The 19380-nt window shown below is 34.7% G+C and overlaps 1 protein-coding gene across 1 annotated transcript; it reads left to right on the top strand.

The window, feature by feature from the left end:
• On the top strand, positions 1-6657 carry LOC114289160 (uncharacterized). The gene is made up of 5 exons (XM_082914425.1): positions 1-388; positions 2403-3339; positions 3486-3581; positions 4818-4954; positions 6316-6657. The coding sequence occupies exons 1-5, from the start codon at positions 180-182 to the stop codon at positions 6494-6496; spliced, it is 1560 nt and encodes a 519-aa protein (XP_082770551.1). The 5' UTR covers positions 1-179; the 3' UTR covers positions 6497-6657.
• Positions 6658-19380: the final 12723 nt, after the last annotated feature.

Genomic DNA, 19380 nt, shown 5'->3' with positions numbered 1-19380 from the left:
CTTTTTTCTTTTCTTTTTTTTTTTTTTTTTTGATTGACTTCCCAGCCTACTGTCTGGTGGCATCGCTTGCTCTCTCACACACTCCTCTCTCACGACTGCTCTTTCTCACCAACCCCTCCATCAAATTCGCCGATCCCTCCTCTCTCTCTCTCTCTCTCTAGAATTGTTGGGTTGTCGGCATGGATTTCATCCCCTACTGCATCATTTTCGCTATCCTATTATCAGCCATTAGATCGGCAGACGCGTCAATCCACGCCTATCACGGAGATGCATTCAGAGAAGTCGGCAGTGCCTACCTTCTCTCCGGCGGCAGCGAAGGCATCGTCGCTTCTCGCTCCGCCACTCCTCTCGCCGGCAATGCGATCCACGACGGCCAATCTTATATCAGGTATATTGTCTCTATATTTCATATGTATACGTGTATATATATTTGTATCTACGCTATATTTGTGCTATGATTGGTAACACTGAGCCAGATCTGCTGCCGCATTGCGGCGCTCGATTGAATTTCGTAAATTCATGTTTGTTTGCCGGGAAACTTGAAGACAATGAAGATTTTGAACATTGAAGTAACGTACGGTTTTGATTATGAAATTCCGAAGCTAAATGTAAACTGAATCTGATAGTTGCGTAGTATTCGTGAGTGGTGGGAATTTTCTGGTTTTTGGTTCGATTTTCACCGCATTTTCTTGGCAAGAGAACTGGATGTGAAATTGAGCTACGATTGGTGATATTGAGTCAGATCTGCTGCCGCAAGATTGAATTTCGTGAATTTTGTTTATTTGTTGCGGAACTTGGAGAAAAGGAGGAAGAAAATGAAGATTTTGAATACTGAAGTAAACAGTTTTGATTCTGAAATTTCGGAGCTGACTGTAAACTGAACCTGATAATTGTGTAGTATCCGTGAGTGGTGGAAATTTTATGTTTTTTGGTTTGCTTTTCAACACATTTTCTTCACAAGAGAGCTAGAAGTGGAATTGATTTCCTTACTTTAACAATGCATTGTATCTGTTGCTGATGAAGTTTTGGTGCTAATGTAATGCCATCTGCAGCCCTTACACAATTTTACTCAAATTTGAGTAAAATCTTCATTTGATATGAATTACTCCTATGGACAAACCTAGATTTAATCATAAGTTTGAGTAAAAGTTTCACTAATATCAAAGTGTTAAATTTGAGACCCACAAAATAGTCTTAAAAGTTTTGAGTAAACATTTTAGTCTCCCTTAATTTGAGTAAAAGTCAATTTGTTATAAGTTTGGATCGAGGAGTAAAGGGTGTTTTGAGTGATTTTTACCCAAATTCAAGTTTGATATAGGATTGAGTCAGGGTTGGAGATGCCCTAAGTAAGGTTAGAAGCAAAGCTGAAAATGAGCTGGTTTAATTTCATATCTGGTTGTTTTATTAACGTGTCTTCCATATATATATATTGCTTCCACTGTACTTGACTCAAATATAAGCGTTAGACATTTAAACTCTGGGAGAATTATTGAACTGGAGATGGTAGTTTGTGGGTTATGTTTCAACAGATTTTATCTTTATGTTCGTATTTGCCCATTCTAAAAGTGAGAAATCCCGTACTGTAGCAATTGACCAATTGAGTTGTGAATTTTGTGGTTTTTGGTTTGATGGTTTTTATCTTTAGGTATCTGCATGACCTTGCAATCCAAAGCATTGCATGGGCTGGGAAACTAATCATTTTGCAAGCCAATGCTGCTATAAAGGTTGAACTGAAACCAATATTTTTGTGACCGTATGATAACTAACAAATAAAAATTATTTATGGATTTTACCCGCCAACAAGGGGAGTAAAGCCCCTGAGACATGTGACATGAATTTATTGAATAGAGCCAGTATTGATAGCCGGATCTCTTCTTTCTTGAGGTTGCAATTGCTACAGTTCCATATTTATTGTGGAACATATGCTAATAATTCAGTTTCTAGTTTTCTAGTGTTTCGTTGTTGCCATTTGTATGATAGCAAGTTGAAGAGGGGCTTCTCATGATGTGTATTTGGAGCTATTGGATATCTTCTTGTAACCATCTCAAATGGGACTGGATAAATGAGTCATGTTGAAATGGGGCTTCTTATAATGTGGATTTGGTTCAACATGCTGGATGATCTAAATTAGGTGTAATGATATGAACTTCCCTGCATATATATCTTGCTAGGGATGTATGTGCCATTAATTATTAGTTTTATCTTGGGAGCTCCACTCAGTGACAGATTTTATTTCTGCTTGAATTTTGTGGATTCTGTGGAATCATGTGGTGTTTTTTTCCTTTTTGCATTTGGGTAGTACTCTCTTGGCTTTTTTTTTATCCTTATAAAATTTGTTTTACTTGTCAGTAACATTTTATTCCTGTTTGAATTTTGCCCTCTGACAATTAAAACTAAATTAGATTTGAGAATATCACATTCTGGAGGACTAAAGAAGCTGCGGACCAGCGCTCAAAAATGGAACACGGTACAGGCTTGATACAAGTTATAATATTTGAGGCCGCTGATCGAGATAATATTGGTGGTTCAGCTTATGGTGGGCAGAGATCTATCTGCTGCACCCCTGATCTTGCTAAGCTGGAAGGTTGTAAGCAAGGTGAAGTCATTAGAATACATTCTAAAACCAGTAAGAAGTGGCCTATCATCTTAAATGTACAGTTCAAAAGAAACTACCTATCCACACAAATGGATAATAAAGTGGTTTACATAAAAAAGACTGGGATGTACAACTTGTTCTTTATATCATGTGATCCAAAACTCAAGGGACTGACAATGAGTGGCAAGACATTGTGGAAGAATCCTGATGGATACTTACCTGGCCGAATGGCTCCCTTAATGAAGTTTTATGTGATCATGTCTCTCGCATATGCATTGCTTAGTCTCATTTGGTTCTCTCAGTACATGAGATTTTGGAAGGACATATTGCAACTTCAGCATTGCATTGCTGTTGTTATTGGTCTTGGATTACTTGAGATGACTCTCTGGTACTTCGAGTATGCACACTTCAATAATACAGGAATACGGCCAGTTGGAATTACAACTTGGGTTGTGACAGTTGGAGCCATAAGGAGAACTCTTTCACGCCTTCTGATACTCTGTGTTTCAATGGGCTACGGTGTGGTGCGTCCTACTCTTGGTGGTCTTACCACAAAGGTGCTGCTTCTTGGTGTAACTTATTTCTTGGCATCTGAATTGCTGAAAATTACTGAATATGTGGGAACTATAAATGACGTAGCAGGAAGAGCAAGGGTCTTTCTAGTCCTTCCTGATGCATTATTGGATGCATTTTTAATATTGTGGATTTTCACTTCTCTTTCAAGGACACTAGAGCAGCTACAGGTACTGCCTTTTCCATCACTACCAATTCAAGTCTGTTTTTTAGTGTCATTTCACTTAGTTGCATAAGACTAGTAATTATTTTCCATCCATTATTACTATTTTCATTCTCATAGAGTTTGTATAATGATATTTTTCTCTCTATCCAGGCAAAGAGGAGTTCTGTCAAGTTGGATATTTATAGAAAGTTCTCAAATGCATTAGTAGCAACAGTGATTGCTTCAGTTGCTTGGATAGGATATGAGGTATGCTTCTAATGAGTAGACTCTGCTTCTAATTTTGATGTGCAATAACATTGGTCTAATTTTGTTTATTAGAATTCATTTTCATTTTCATTTTCATAAATAGACAAAAGCAAAAATCCCAACTATGTGGAGAAGATTAATTGAGTGCTTAATTATTATGTTATGATTAAAGTGTTCCTCAGTGCCTCGTGAATAATAAAATTAGTTTGACATGGGCAGTGGATATGTTTGTTTCTGCCTCACCAGCTCTTTGTGCACTTTATCACGGAGGTGCAGAATTTCTTCCTCGTGGAGAGCATTTTCATTTTTCATAGCAAGTGTTGGAAAAATTTACACACCTCACCCACTTTATGCCAAATCTTGACAAACTGTTTTGCCCATCCATCACAGGCTTAAAGGCCAGTCTCACCAGCTACATGGAGAAGATTACTTGAGTGCTTAATTATTATGTTATGATTAAAGTGTTCCTCATTGCCTCATGAATAATTAAGTAAGTTTGACATGGGCAGTGGATATATTTGTTTCTGCCTCACCAGCTCTTTGTGCACTTTATCACGAAGGTGCAGAATTTCTTCCTTGTGGAGAGCATTTTCATTTTTCATAGTTAGTGTTGGAAAAATTTACACACCTCACCCACTTTATATGCCAAATCTTGACAAACTGTTTTGCCCATCCATCACAGGCTTAAAGGCCAGTCTCATATATTTCTCAAGTCCTTTTAGTCAAGCTTTGTACTTCCATACCCTTATCTTCCTTAGTCTTTCACTTTCCTCGACATATATTCATGACTCCTTGCCCACTATAGTTTCTTTCATAAGAAAAAGTAGTATATTATCTGACTACTAATCATCCTTGGAAGTGTCATTCTAATGAATGAGATGAGACTCAAATCTATCTATCATAGGAAGATGGAGTTTTGAAAGCTCTTCCAACATGTTTGTTACATAATTATTAATCTTATTGCAAGGGGGAAAATAATCAAAAGTTACTGAATTGTACAACCATGCAAGGTTCTGTGCTTAAATTCCCTCTATCACTATTAGTGAGAAATGGAAAATTCCACTGATCAGCATTTATACATTTTCCCTTGAAATAAATGTTTTTTGCATGAAATTTTCAATTTCTGATGAAATGAGACATAAAAAATGTTAAAACCAAGTTGTTTGAAGATTATATTTTATCCTCATTCTGGATTTACATTCTGACTATTGGATGATTATATGTTTCCCTCTAAAGGTCTACTTCAAAGGAACAGATCCATTCAATGAGAGGTGGCAGAGTGCTTGGATGATCACTGCTTTTTGGGATATTCTTGCATATTTATTGCTATGTGTTATCTGCTATCTCTGGGCCCCATCACAGAGCTCTCAACGGTATGTCTCGAATTTAAATAGCCATATGAAGAATTCCGTGCTTTTTAAGCGCACACTAGGGTTTGTTATGACATTTTACCATCATCCAACCATTATTGGGCTTTTTGTGTCTGTTTACATAGTGGGTGTATGGGAAGTGGGTTTTTATGTAGGTTTTTTTAGTTGTAGGATATTATTGAAGAAATTTTTTTTTTATGTTTGGGAAGATAGTTGGGTTTTTTTGTGGTTGGATGTGATTTTTGTGAGAGAAAAAGTGAAATGATTATGGAGTTGGATGTGAAATTTTGTTTGGATGTGTTTTTTTTAGTTTTGCAAAAAGTTTGTCTTTTGGTGGAAAAAATCAAAAAAATATCCCAAACCCAAGTTCCCAAACACCACCATAATAACTTAAGCTAGATTTGGTTGGTTAATCCAAGCAGTTCATAGATGACCGGCAGGTGCTCATGTGCATCTCACCGGTGGATAAGGACGGTCCCTTCTATTAATTTGGGGGACTTTTTCAAAAGAATAAAAAAAGAAGAAAAGAAAGACCACAGTAAAAAATTTGGTCAACTTGTACTAAAGGAGATTCACTACACATTGTCTTTGATAATTGAGTCATTCTCATCAAACTTCTGCCCACCACACGACACTTCAGCTCAAAGTATATCATCTGAGAATTTTACCTTGTAAACCCAATTATCTTCCCTTGTCATGGCTGGGAAGACATAACCTCTTTTGTGGGCTGAGCTAGGGTGGTCTCTGAATTCTAGGTCACCTTTTTAAACTTGCATAGCAGCGCCAGCTGAGTACCCAAAGTTCTTAACTTTCTTTAAAAGATTTCAGAAATTTTGAGTGGCTTTTGCTCTTTTATCTTCCATCTTTTATTCAATGAAGATTAATGTGTTAGACGCCAGCCCTATTCCAAAAGGGGCGGGCTTCCCTTTAATTCGTGATCAGACTGGAGGGTACTGTTGGACCCGTTGGGGTCTACTACGGGTCCCGTTTTTATAATTTGAACCGTTCAATGTGTAGAATCCGTCGAGTACTATATGCCTATAAAAAATCATGTTGATCGGATATTAATAATTACATGATCAAATCAATTTTGTATTAAAAAAAAATAGATAATGAAAAAATAAACGAATACAGTGAACGGTTCGGATTATCGAAATATGACCCGTGGTGGCCCCCACGGGCCCAATAGTACCCTCCAGTCGGACTGGAGGGAAGCCCAGCCCATGTCCAAGTCGGCAAAAGTTGAGATAAATTATGTTATTATTTCTTTGCCCGAGTGAGTGTCTGTTTTTCGGAACCTACTCTTCCCATCTGTCCATATGCCACCATGTTTTTCTTGCTTACTTGCTGTGGCTTTGGTGCAGTTATGCTTATTCCGACAAAATGAGAGAGGAGTCTGATGATGATGAAGCTCAATCCCTATGCAGGGAATCACCAAATGGTGATATCAATTTAGTCAAAGTCCAGAGAAAGGAGAAGAATGCTGAAAGTACTGATGTTTTCAATCTCGAAGATGATGACTCAGAAGAGGATAAAGGGGAATGATTGTTGCAAAAGAAAATACTTAAATGAAATATTGCAAAAAAAAAAAGAAAAAAAGATTGCCTTCTTGATTTTGTGTATTTTCCTTCACAATATTGATTTTGTAAAATGCACCATATTGATTTTTGTAAATGTTAAAGAAGGGCAGCAGGTGGTTCTCAGCAGGAATTTATAGAAGGAAAACAAAATGGGAGGTAAAACTCACAGAGAAAATGGAAAAAGTTAGGTATCTAAAAAATGAATTGTATGCGTAGATTAAACTTGGTTAAATTCGTTCCACATTTTATTTTCAAGGTACTTGTTTCGAGTGTGTAGTAATGATGAAATAATTGAGTTTATATATCATTTATTATCTTTTTATTTTTAACAATTTTTTTCACAAATTCAAAATTCTAGCAAACACGGCATATCTGTGTGCTTGTTTACAAACATTAATTTAACTAGTATATGCTCGCGCCTAAAGGTGCGGTGTAAATAATGTTGGGATTAAAATGCAATTGTAATTTATATATATTATGTTGAAAGTTATGAAATCTGTGTCATTTTTTGATAAAGATACTAAGAAAATATAAAGAAATATTATTCTTCTTAAAGAACTTGTAACAATTTTACTTGTACCACACGTTATACAGAACTCAAATAAAATAGCAACTCCCTCTAAACAAAATACAGAAATCAGCGCTATTGTATACTCGTTAACTTTCTATAATAAAAAGAAAAAAAAATTACTAAACACCATATAAAGCATACCAACTTGTACTCTGCAATTTCAAACTTAGGGGATTCTAAAACTTAGCACAAAGTTATTTCTAAAGTAATTCAAAATTTATCAACATATATTGTCTTAAGTAAGGCATTTATTTTGTTTGTGTTCACCAAAAAAAAAAAAAAAGAAGAGATTTATCTATGTTTATCTTCTAGTTTTTTGTTTTTTCAATTTTTTCAATCCTCATTATACACATTTTCTTTTTGGTTTAAATCTTCAACACATACTCCCAACAATCACCAAAATGTGTAATGGCCAAGCCAACATTGTCTTATGACGGGAAAAGAAATCTAGTGTACAGTGCATGAGTCAGTCAAATAAGCCATTATATTAGGTTTCTCATAGGTCATACCAATCCATTCTATTTCATTCCATTACTTTACATTCACCAAAACCACTCACAGAAAAGCTACAAAGACTACTACGACACCCTTTACTAAGCTCCATAAGAAAAGAAAGATTGAGAAAAATAATCTAGTGGAAAAAGCAAATGAAAGCAAAAAGTTTGAGCAATATTGTTTTTTTTATCATGATTTACTGCTCATTAGTCCCATTTTGCTTCCATCTTTTACGCAAATGGAAACAGAGCTTTGTTTAAAACATAACTACAAAATGGGAGGAGGGAGAAATTTTTTATAAACCCAATAATCATGGAAGACCCAATAAGTAATAGACAAAAAAAATTTAACTTTTATCAAAATTATATGAGTAATGAAATAGATGTAATAAAGAAAAATTGTGTGTGAGGGCTTATACCTTTGATTACATCGAGAACCTAGAAATTGATGACCACCAACAAAAAACATAGCACAATACGAAAACAACATAAAGTAACAAACTAAAACTTGGGAGAAAACTAACGATTAGAGGTAGAAAGGAAATGACATATTTATCAAAATTTTAATGAAAAATATTATCAAAGAAATCAAAAAATTGATGAACTGCAGCAAGAGGAAATCAGATATTAGAAATTGAATTATAGAAATATAACAATCGAAACGAAGGAAATAAAATAATTAATCAAAATATCATTAATGTTTGTAGACAGTGCAATGGAAAATATAAATGGATGCCCATTATACACGGAGTAAGTAAAAGAAAATAACGGTATCTTAGGTGACTCTGTCAAGGCTCGAATCACTTTCATACTTCATTGTCAAAGAAAATCAACATAGATGTCCATACTTTACAAAGTATAGCATTTTCAAAATGAAAAAATCACACCTAAAACGCTAACTAAAGAAAAATAATAATTTTGTTACAAAGATGAATGGAGTGATTGATAGCAAAAAAAAAAAATTACCCCGTCATTCAAATGTAAAGCATTACCCAAATTAAATCGATTTATTAAAATCCCAATTCAACTGAAACACATGCATAACAAAACAAATTAGAAAAAATGTAATTGTTTGAGCTTTGAGCACTGCTTGAGTTATCGAGTCTAAAAAAGAAGGGAAAAAATAATAATAAACAAAGCTCGAAGTATAGTTTTTATCACAACATACCAATCCACATTCTCAAATAATAATAAAAAATTAGGTTCCTTACATATTTGTACTTCAATGGAGGCTCCAATTACCGTCATCGGCCAAGTCTCATTCTACAGGATTTAACCACTGTCATCAACATCTGTAAGTAAACCTGGCATGGTAGCAAAGTCATGCCACTTGAGAAATAATCAAACCAAGCAACCATATGAATTGAAAAATGTACAGTCAGTTGAGAAAATAAAAAATAGAGGATGTAAATATCACAAATAAATGGCTTAATTTTTTATTTTTTTTTTAAAAAAAAAGAGAATAAGTGGATGACACATGCCGATGGCACTCCTCAACATATTTGAATTCAAATGTGAAACAATAAAATTAAGAATTCAAACACAAAAAAATGATATGTCCAGGTTCAACTCTTAAAAATGAAAGGATTTTCATGCTCACAAAGAGAATAAAAACTAAGGTACATTGTAAAACAAAAAGATGGCATGCTCACAAAGAGAATACAAACTAAGGTACACTCACCTACAACCTGTAGAACATTGTAAAACAAAAAATTGCATGCTCACAAAAAGAAAACAAACTAAGGTACACTCATCCACAACTGGGGAACATTGTAAAACCTGACATGCATTTGCTAGTGGGTCTAATTTGTGGTTAATTTTTTTATTTTTTTCCTAGATTATTAAATCCCAAGGGGAATAAAGGAGAAATTAATATAAAAAAATAAATTTAAAAAAAAAAGTAAAACTAAACCAATTGGAGTAAACAATAATGAAAACAAAAAGGAAACTAATTCATATAAATGAGATAGAAAACTAATATTACATCAAAAAACACTAAACAAAAACAGTCAATAACAGAGGAAATAACGCAAGTTATACGCTGCTGTCAATTGAGAGGGAGAGAGTGAGTGAGAGCCATCGAAAAACAACGCCATTGAGATTCTAATGATCTTCAAAATAGCATAAGTCACCTCACAAAAATGGGAGATCACACAGCGTTAACAAAATCAAATTGACAACTCATAACAGGGGGAAAAAAATGAAAAAAAAACCAATTTGATAGTGTTTTTTTTTTTGTATTATTTGATGTCTGCAATATTCTCAAGACATAGAAAAGGGGGAAAAAACTCCCACACAAATATTATTGTCAACCAGAATTGCTACGGAATTTGTTTCCCAATGGAAGCCAAGCACCCTATAACCAACAAATAACTTCAACTAATAATAATAATAATAATAATAAATCAACTATTAATAGGTACCAAAGGATATAGTTCAAATTTATCACAATTTTAGCAATAAAACAAACTAATTAATCTAATTACAAATCTAATTAATTAAATCCAGCACAATTAATTACAAATCTAATTGATTAAAGTTTCTAGCAACTTTTTCCATGGTTTCAACATATTTGGCATAACTAACTAATGAAAATACCTGTTTGGGATAAGATCTCTACCAAAACCAAGACACTGAAACAGAGCCAGCAACCCACAACCCTAATCTTCTCCATTGTCGCCGTTGAAGTTGTTGCACCATATGAAGCAGATCACATAATGGTGCTTAAAGATGGAGCAAAAAAAATATAAAGAGATAGATTAATGGTGCCCGAACAAATATTCCAAATCAATTAAGAAAAATAACAATTCAGAACATCAACACTTGTTATTGAGTACAAAACCCAATAAAAATAATAATAATTTTGATAAAAATACATTCATAATAGACCTTTCAATCAAACCCAAAAATGACAATAACCAAAATTTCATTTTTTTTACTTTTGCTGCCACTTTCTCAGCAATCAAACAGGACAGAAATATTTTTGTATAACTACATCTAATAAAAAGAATGGTTTCTATACTGATAACAAAAAAAAAAGGAAAAAGAAAAAGAAAAACAAACCCAAATAAAAGAGGGGAAGTGTGAGAGGGAGAGGGAAAGGGAGAGGAGGCAAAGATTTATTATCATATCAAAATCCAAAACCCAAATAAAAACCTTAGATTCTCACACCTTCTTCCAAAAAAAAGAACAGGGAGTATAGCTTTCTACCTTGGAGCTGTGTAGAGAAAGAGGAGGTAGAGATTGAGGCAGATGGTAGAAATCACCCCCTCTCAATTGTGCTATATTTCGTCAGAGCTATATTCCGGAAATCACCACCGGAGATTAAACTTCTAAAGAGACAAAGCTTAGTGGAAAGAGGAAGATGTGTGGTGGGAAGAAGAGGTGTGAGAGAGAATGGAGTTTCAAATTTTGAAATCAAAATCAGAGAGAGAGAAGATGTCCGTGTGAATTGATTCAATCCTAAGGGTAAGAATCGAAAAGCTAAATGTAAAACTGATCTGAAGCATTGGTATTCACCCAAAAAATCTGAACCATTGAAATGTCCAAGTAGGACAAATGAGAGTAAGACATTTTCAACCATTGGATTGAATCAATCTGATGGTGCATATTTTGACAGATATACAAAAGTCCCATCAGGATTCAAAAATGTATGCCCGTGCCTAAAGGCACAGAGGAAATAATATTGGGATTAATCTTCTCATGTCCAATCTTTTATGTAGTACATGGAAAATTTATTCACAAAATAATTTCGGAGAAAATTGTTCCTTTCTTATAGCATCACTATTATTCTTACCCAAGTTATCAATCTTTCTTGTTCTAATTGAAGAGGTTGGTCTCATTTGAACTTCGGCTCAAATTAGAAAGGAGTGATTGGTAACCAAGTTGACAATGTCCAACAGTGCAAAAAACAAAGTTGCACTTTAAATAATATTATGTGCTCTCTAAGAAACATATAGTGCAATTTTGGCTTGTTCAAATTCTGTTGGAAATAGTAGAAAAATTCTGGGTAAAACTAGAATTTTTTCTCAAGTTTGGTCTATTTTTTAGGTAGGCCCCGAGCGTCGATTTACTCGGGTCAAAGTGGTAACGCGTTCTATGCCGCGTTGTGATTTACGTGGTATATTTGGTTGCTCAAAACCATTACCGAGTGAATGGGAAATTGAAGCCAAAGTGTGCTCCATAAAAATGGAGTTTTGGTGGAAATTCTTTAAGGTTGTAAATTGGCTTGTCCCACATTAATTTGGTGGGAAGTTTTGAAAGGGTTTATAAGGCTTGGGTTAGATACTTGGGGTGTGCCCCAAGGGGTACCCAAGTGTTTTAGAGGGAGAGGTTATGGGCAAAATGGGCTAGACCCATTGGACCCAAAAATAACCACACGCGCGCGCTGCCGCCGCCGTCCGTCGGGTTGGGCTTCTAATCTTTTTGGGCCAAAAACATTTGAATTTAATTTTATTTTTTATTAAAATAAAATCCAGAATTCAAATTAAACTGGTTTGGATTTATTGTTCATCCAAACAGGGCCCTTCCCGTTTTCAAACAGAATTAAACTGGTTTAGATTTATTGCTCATCCAAACAGAGCCCTTCCCGTTTTTATCTGTTTGAATTATTAACCCAACAGATTCAAAATCTGTTTAAATTCGAAACTAACAGGTTTCATACCTGTTCAATTCAAAACCAAGAGCCACCTTTACATCTATAAATAGACTAGCCTCCCATTTGGATTGCTCTCGTATTTTTTGGTACTCCATCCTCTGCTTTAAATCTCTGCATTTTGCTGCATTTTATTTCTGAAAGAAAGAGTGTAAACACTTTGTGTGTTTGACGAACGATTAAATTGTAGTGCTGCTTTTATTCGTTGATAAGATCATTTTATCCTGGGAGATAGACGTCCAAATTCTGATAGCACCGTGGAGAGGACGAATCTGTCTTAAGGACACAGTGTTAAACACTGGACTTAATCAGAAAAGTTATTCAAATAAATTAACTAAGTAAGCTGTTTAATTTTATTCTGTTTTTTATTTGTTTATTTAATCAGATTTTATTTTTGTTTTTGTAACAAAATAAAATCTGTGGTTTTATTTATTTATTTATTATTTCGAGTTTGATTTTTGTAATCAAACATATTCTTTCCTTTTCTTTATTTCTTTATATTCTTGTTGTTGTTTTGTGCACAACAGAATTTAACTTAATTAAATACAGTGAAGATTGTCCAACAATCTTAAGACAAAATCCTTTTTGGTATCTTCATTGTATTTAATTTTCTGTGTTTGCAAAGTAATATTCTGGTTGGAAAAACAAATAGTGATTTATGCTATTTGACAGATAGTAGTAATATACTGTCTCTTTTCTTTGACAACTAGTAGTAATATACTGGTGTCATTAACAATTGCAGAATATTATTTGGTATTACAGAAAATTATTGTGAAATTTTATTTTTCTAGTTTCAGTAACAAAGAAAATAAAATTATTTTGTTGCTATAATTTATTTTCTGGTTTTAGTAACTAGAAAATTAATTTGTGTTTTAATTTTTTCTGATTTTTGTAATCAAAGATTATGGCTACTACAACTGAAACTGCATCTGGCAGTGGTACTCCTATTGTTACACCTACATCGGTCCCTATCCAGAACCATGTTCATGTACCAATCAATCATGGAGAAAAATCGGAAAAATTTAACGGTACCGAGTTTAAGAGATGGCAGCAGAAGATGCTGTTCTATCTTACAACTCTTAATTTGGCCTGGTTTCTTCATGAAGAGGCTCCAGCACTTAAAGAGAGTGAAAGTGATCGGCAAGTTGTTGCCGCTGTAGATGCTTGGAAACATTCAGATTTCCTGTGCAGAAACTACATCCTAAATGGCCTTGACAATATGCTGTATAATGTATACAGTCTTTTGAAAACAGCAAAAGAATTGTGGGATTCTTTGGAGAAGAAATACAAGACAGAAGATGCCGGCACGAAGAAATTTGTCGTCGGTAAATTTCTGAACTTTGTTATGGTAGACTCCCAAACGGTAATATCTCAAGTTCAAAGTTTTCAAATAATTTTGCATGATATTCATTCAGAAAGGTATGTCTCTTAGTGAGTCATTCCAAGTCGCTGCTTTAGTGGAAAAGTTACCACCGGCTTGGAAAGATTTTAAAAATTATTTAAAACATAAACGCAAAGAGATGACTATGGATGAATTGATTGTAAGATTAAGAATTGAGGAAGATAACCGAAAGGCTGAAAAGAGGAATGGGAAAAATCCCATTGAGTCCAAAGCTAATGTGGTTGAACAAGTTCATAAACCACATAACAAAAAGAGAAAGTTTACTGGAGATGGTCCTAAACAAGGCGATAGTAGCAAGAAATTCAAGGGAAAATGCTATAACTGTGGCAAAACTGGACATCGAGCTTCTGACTGCCGCCGCCCTAAGAAAGATCGTGGAAGTACAAGTAAGAAGACCACCAATCAGGCCAATGTAACAGAATTGGATTACATCTCTGACGGAGTGAATGACATCAACCTTTCTGCTGTGGTGTCTGAGGCTAACTTGGTTGGAAATCCCAAAGAGTGGTGGGTTGACACTGGAGCAACTCGTCACATATGTGCGGACAAGAAGATGTTCACTACCTACAATGACGCTGCAAATGGTGAACAACTTTTCATGGGAAATTCTTCTACTTCTACTGCGGCTGGACAAGGGAAAGTGATCTTGAAGATGACATCAGGGAAAGAACTGACCCTCAACAACGTACTGCATGTACTTGACATCCGGAAGAATTTAGTTTCTGGGTCTTTGTTAAGTAAAAATGGTTTTAGGTTTGTTTTTTAGTCTGATAAATTTGTATTAACAAAGAGTGGTATGTATGTTGGTAAGGGATACATGAGTGATGGTCTCTTTAAGTTGAATGTAATGACAGTTGTACCGAAAGTTGCTATGAATAAGAATAACACATCTTTTGTTTATATTCTTGAGTCAAATTTATGGCATGGTAGATTAGGACATGTGAATTTTGATGCTTTGCGTAGATTAATTGGTTTAGATTATATACCAAAGTTTGAAATTAATCCTAATCATAAATGTGAAATTTGTGTAGAAGCGAAACTAACTAAGACTCTATTTAAATCGGTTGAAAGGAAAACCGAACCTCTAGAATTAATTCATACTGATGTATGTGATCTAAAATTTATTCAAACTAGAGGAGGCAAAAAGTATTTCACAACTTTTATCGATGATTGCACAAGATATTGTTATGTTTATTTACTTAGAAGTAAAGATGAAGCCTTAGAAATATTTAAACTCTACAAAACAGAAGTTGAAATTCAACTTGGTAAAACCATTAAAATGGTTAGAAGTGATAGGGGTGGTGAATATGATGCACCATTAAATGAATTTTGTGCACAACATGGCATTATTCACCAAACTACAGCCCCTTATTCTCCACAGCAAAATGGAATTACTGAAAGAAAGAATAGAACCCTCAAAGAAATGATGAATGCCATGTTACTAAGTTCAGGTTTACCACAGAACTTGTGGGGGGAAGCAATATTGTCTGCTAATTATGTTCTTAATAGAATACATCACAAGAAAACCAGCAGCACTCCTTATGAATTGTGGAAAGGTCGACCACCTTCCTACAAATACTTAAAAGTGTGGGGCTGTTTGGCAAAAGTTGAAGTACCTGTTCCTAAAAAGACTAAGATTGGACCAAAAACAGTAGATTGTGTGTTTATTGGTTATGCTCAGAATAGTAGTGCATATCGGTTTCTGACTTATAAATCAGAAATACCTGATATAAATGTGAACACTATTATAGAGTCAAGGAATGCTGTGTTTTTTGAACATGTCTTTCCTTACAAGAAAGGACAGGAATTAAGTTCACAGAAAAGAACTTATGATTGTACACAAAGTCAAGAGACTAATGACAATCAAACACAAGAGACTAGTAATAGTCTCGACCAACAGGATTTAACTAATGATGAACCTAGACGAAGTAAGAGAGCAAGAATATCAAAATCCTTTGGTCCAGATTTTCTGACATACTTGTTAGAAAATGAACCTCAAAGCTTTAAGGCAGCAATGACAGGTCCTGAAACACCTTTGTGGAAAGAGGCTGTTAATAATGAAATTGAATCCATTATGCAAAATCATACTTGGGAATTGATGGATCTTCCACCAGGTTCTAAACCTCTTGGATATAAATGGATATTCAAGAGAAAAATGAAAGCAGATGGTTAAATTGACAAGTATAAAGCAAGACTTGTAGTTAAAGGTTACAGACAAAAAGAAGGTCTGGATTATTTTGACACATATTCCCCTGTGACAAGAATAACATCCATCCGCATGCTTATTGCTATAGCAGCGTTGTTTAATTTAGAAATACATCAAATGGATGTTAAGACAGCTTTCTTAAACGATGATCTAAATGAAGAGATCTATATGGAACAACCCGAAGGGTTTGTAGTATCAGGGCAAGAAAAGAAAGTTTGTCGACTTGTAAAATCCCTTTATGGATTAAAACAAGCACCTAAGCAATGGCATGAAAAATTTGATCATGCAATGCTTATTAATGGGTTTAAGATAAACGAATGTGACAAATGCGTCTATGTTAAAAACACTGACCAAGGATATGTCATAGTTTGTCTTTATGTGGATGACATGCTTATCATTGGAAGCAGTCAAAACATGATCAAATCAACTAAGCAGATGCTTAACAAAAGATTTGATATGAAAGATATGGGGGTCGCAGATGTTATATTAGGAATGAAAATTACTAAAACATCTGATGGATATGCATTATCTCAATCTCATTATATTGAGAAAATTCTTGATAAATTTATCAAAGATGATTTGAATTTAACTAGAACACCTGTAGACATCAGTCTTTATTTATCGAAAAATAAAGGTGATGTAGTGTCTCAGTTAAAATACTCCCAAATCATTGGAAGTCTAATGTACCTAATGAATTGTACTCGTCCTGATATAGCTTATGCTATCAGTAAATTGAGTAGGTACACTAGTAACCCTGGAGAAGACCATTGGAAAGCGATCATTCGGGTTCTTAGATATCTAAGATTTACTTGTGATCATGGTTTGAACTTTACTCGATATCCAGCAGTACTCGAACGTTATTGTGATGCCAATTGGATATCGGATACTAAAGATTCAAAATCCACTAGTGGATATGTCTTTACTCTAAGAGGCGCTGTTGTTTCTTGGAAGTCCACGAAACAAACTTGCATCGCACGATCCACAATGGAATCCGAGTTCATTGCTTTAGACAAAGCAGGTGAAGAAGCAGAATGGCTTCGTCACTTCTTAGAAGACATTCCAATGTGGCCAAAACCTGTGCCAGCTATTTGCATTCATTGTGATAGTCAATCTGCAATAGGCAGGGCACAGAATCACATGTATAACGGTAAGTCACGACATATTCGTCGTCGACATAATACCGTAAGGCAATTGTTGTCAAACGGAATAATCTCAATAGATTATATAAAATCTAAAGAGAATATTGCGGATCCGTTAACAAAAGGTTTGACAAAAGAGCTAGTGTATAGTTCATCAAAGGGGATGGGACTAAAGCCTATTACATAAGAGTCGTCATAATGGTAACCCTACTTATATGACTGGAGATCCCAAGAACTAAGTTCAAAGGGACAACTAAGTTATGTATGGCTCGCCAGAAATCACCAAGGGATTAAAATTCCTACCCATTCCTATGGTGAGAGTGATATCTGCAACATATGTTGTCTGTAGGGGTATAAGGATAAGCTTTGCTTTTAATGATTACTTATATCTTGATTAAGGCATAAAATCAAGACGAGTATAAGGAGATACTCACAATAAGAATCACCTATATGAGTGTTGAACTAGGGCCGGTTCTATGAGAATGAAAAGGCTAAATTCTCTAGAAACACTTATGAAAACCAGGCGCGTTCAAGGCCAAAATGAACACAACAGTGAGAACCACGATGTGTCAGAAGATATTTTGTGTGAAATCTATTGTCTTGGCTTACACAAACGGCTGAACAATTCAAGGCATCGCATCCATTGGTTAGCCAGTAAGTCCGATAGGTTATCACTAGGGAAGGTTCAAGCCCGAAAACTACCTATCCTGATGCAAGATATTTTCGACTTATACTCTTTCGTAAAAGTCTGCATATTGTTGCATTTTCGTTGTCATCAAATTGCATTCATGTGAGGGATTGTTGGAAATGGTAGAAAAATTCTGGGTAAAACCAGAATTTTTTCTCAAGTTTAGTCTATTTTTTATGTGGGCCCCGAGCGTTGATTTACTCAGGTCAAAGTGGTAACGCGTTCTATGCCGCGTTGTGATTCACGTGGTATATTTGGTTGCTCAAAACCATTACCGAGTGAATGGGAAATTGAAGCCAAAGTGTGCTCCATGAAAATGAAGTTTTGGTGGAAATTCCTTAAGGTTGTAAATTGGCTTGTCCCACATTGATTTGGTGGGAAGTTTTGAAAGGGTTTATAAGGCTTGGGTTAGATACTTGGGGTGTGCCCCAAGGGGTACCCAAGTGTTTTAGAGGGAGAGGTTATGGGCAAAATGGGCTAGACCCATTGGACCCAAAAATCATCACACACGCGCGCGCCGCCGCCGTCCATCCGGTTGGTCGGGCGGGCGGGCTGGGCTGGGCTGGGCCTGGGCTTCGTGAGTGTGTGGTTAGGTTGGGCTTCTAATCTTTTTGGGCAAAAAACATTTGAATTTAATTTTATTTTTTAAACATATTCAAAATCTGTTTAAATTCGAAACTAACAGGTTTCATACCTGTTCAATTCAAAACCAAATAGACTAGCCTCCCATTTGGATTACTCTCGTATTTTTTGGTACTCCATCCTCTGCTTTAAATCTCTGCATTTTGCTGCATTTTATTTTTGAAAGAAAGAGTGTAAACACTTTGTATGTTCGACGAACGATTAAATTGTAGTGCTGCTTTTATTCGTTGATAAGATCATTTTATCTTGGGAGATAGACGTCCAAATTCTGATAGCACCGCGGAGAGGACGAATCTGTCTTAAGGACACAGTGTTAAACACTGGACTTGATCAGAAAAGTTATTCAAATAAATTAACCAAGTAAGTTGTTTAATTTTATTCTGTTTTTTATTTATTTATTTAATCAGATTTTATTTTTGTTTTTGTAACAAAATAAAATCTGTGGTTTTATTTATTTATTTATTATTTCGAGTTTGATTTTTGTAATCAAACATATTCTTTCCTTTTCTTTATTTCTTTATATTCTTGTTGTTGTTTTGTACACAACAGAATTTAACTTAATTAAATACAGTGAAGATTGTCCAACAAATTCAACTAAACAAAGTTTTGATCAAAAAGAAAAAATAAATTCAACTAAACAAAGTTGACAAAAAAGAAAAAATGGTCCAATAATGGTTATGAAGGCCTTTCTTAGGCAGTGTGTAGTGTGTATTGTGGGAAATCAGAAATCAACTTTGTGTGCCACTTCTATGCACTCATATAAAACATCTTAATTCATAAACAAAAATAAAAGAAAATATAAATAAAAACAAATGGAAGACAAACAAACAAATTTAAACAGTAAAGTGGCAAACTCATTGCCCTCAAAGAATTATAGATTCTTTAAGTCTTTCTATAACAAATTTCGATAATTGGAGCGCATTTTGGGCAGAAATGAAAGGCATCTCAACAGTTGAATTTTGGATGGAACAATCTAAATCATTGAAATAAAATGTATCTCTGATAAAAAATCCCATGCTTAAGTGAATAAAAAGAAGAATTTTTTTTTTTTTA

Source organism: Camellia sinensis, chromosome 2 (genome assembly GCF_055761805.1).
Source record: "Camellia sinensis isolate YWXY chromosome 2, ASM5576180v1, whole genome shotgun sequence".
Classification (NCBI taxonomy): Eukaryota; Viridiplantae; Streptophyta; class Magnoliopsida; order Ericales; family Theaceae; genus Camellia; species Camellia sinensis.
This window is presented reverse-complemented; position numbering and strand designations above follow the sequence as displayed.